This window comes from Rhea americana, unplaced genomic scaffold (assembly GCF_003343005.1).
Source record: "Rhea americana isolate MKP2758 unplaced genomic scaffold, rheAme1 scaffold_1447, whole genome shotgun sequence".
Taxonomy (NCBI): domain Eukaryota; kingdom Metazoa; phylum Chordata; class Aves; order Rheiformes; family Rheidae; genus Rhea; species Rhea americana.
Genome location: NW_028185536.1, coordinates 1 through 1,547, shown reverse-complemented (window position 1 = coordinate 1,547; position 1,547 = coordinate 1). Strand labels below are relative to the sequence as shown.

Sequence of the window (1,547 nt, the reverse complement as noted above, 5' to 3'; positions counted from 1 at the left end):
GCCGAGCCGGAGCAAGAGCTGCCGGCCCCGGGGTTGGGTGTTGCTCCTCCCGGAGCAGCTGCGATATCCCCCCCCTCCCTGCAATGGCAATATCCTTCCCGTAACGGTAATATTCCCCCTTGCAACCGCAATTTACCCCTCGCGCTGCAGCCTCGCAGCTGCGCTCTGCCCGCCGCGCTGCGTCCCCGCAGCCCTAGAGCTCTCGCGGGAGGCCGGTCATCCGGCAGCRGGGCAGAAGCCCCGTTCCCCCTCCGATTCCTAATTCCTCCCCCCCCCCCTTGGCAATTCCTGGCGTCCGCTCCGTGCTCGCGCAGACCGGGACACCCTGCCCGGGGCGGCGCTCCAGGGCAAAAGCAGCTTTTCAACCAGGTTCTTCAATGCCAGAATTTTTAACTGTTAATTGAGAGGTCTGGAAAAAAAGCTGATTTTTCTTTCTTTCTCCCCCCCCCATATTGTTTTACCTCACTAATGAGGAACTGGCGTTTTTCCGTTGTGTTTTCCCGCCCCYGAGGATGTTTTACGACATTTTCCCATTGAGTCATGTAACTGCTTTGCTGCTGGGGAAAAAAAATAAAAAAAAAACGCAGTGATAGTTAATATTTAGCCGATCCCACCAGGACAGCGCCGGACCCCCMAAAAAGAGCCAAAAAAGGGTGAAAAACGGTGTTGAGGGTGGCGGGTGGGAACGGAGGAGCGGGAGGGCCGAGTTCCCGCGGTCCCGGTGGCCGGTTCCCGCGGTCCCGGCGCCCCGTTTCCCGCGCCGCCGAGGGCGTTCTCTGGCCTCGGGGGAATATTTAACCACGGGCGGTGGCGGTGGCGGCGGGGCGGGCGGGCAGGGCGGCGGGGCGATGGAGCGGGGCTCCGCGCCGGAGGCCGAGCGCTTGCGGGCGCTGCTGCGGAGCAGCCGGGAGGCCAAGGCGGCCGCTTACTGCCCCTACAGCCGCTTCCCCGTGGGCGCCGCGCTCCTCACCGCYGACGGCCGCATCTTCTCCGGTAAGCGCCCGGGAGGCTCTGTACGGAGATATGATTGACTGATTAATTGATTCCCCTCCCCCCGGGTAAAGAGGAAAAAAAAAAAAAGTGTTTCCCCCCCCACCACCACTTTTCACCTAGGTTGCAACGTGGAAAACGCCTGCCTCAGCCTGGGGGTGTGCGCCGAGCGCACGGCCATCCAGAAAGCCGTCTCCGAGGGCCACACCAGCTTCAAGGCCATGGCCATTGCCAGGTGAGGGGCCGGTGCCTGCTTCCTCCTAGGGAAAAAAATAAAAAATAAATAAAAATAACCCCCCCCMCCTTGGTCGTGCAAGGGYYGGGATCCGGGGTGGGGGGAGGAAAGGAACGGAGCCGCGGYGAGGCGGCGCGCGGAGCCCGCCGGCCGGCCTCAGCTTCGCCTCCTCTCCTCGGGCAGCGACCTCGTGGACGACTTCATCGTGCCCTGTGGCGCCTGCAGGCAGGTCATGCGCGAGGTAAGCGGCTGCTCCGGCCCCGGCGAAGCCCCCCGCAAGTGCTCTGCGCGGCCCCCCCAAAGCGCTTCCCGCGCTGCCGCC

At 63.4% G+C, this 1,547-nt stretch overlaps 1 protein-coding gene across 1 annotated transcript; it reads left to right on the top strand.

Moving 5' to 3' along the window:
* Positions 1-842: 842 nt before the first annotated feature.
* Positions 843-1,466, top strand: CDA (cytidine deaminase; the record flags this gene model as incomplete). The annotated part of the gene is made up of 3 exons (XM_085299078.1): positions 843-993; positions 1,114-1,225; positions 1,409-1,466. Coding segments are annotated over exons 1-3 (315 nt in total), but the record flags the coding sequence as incomplete, so codon positions are not given.
* Positions 1,467-1,547: the final 81 nt, after the last annotated feature.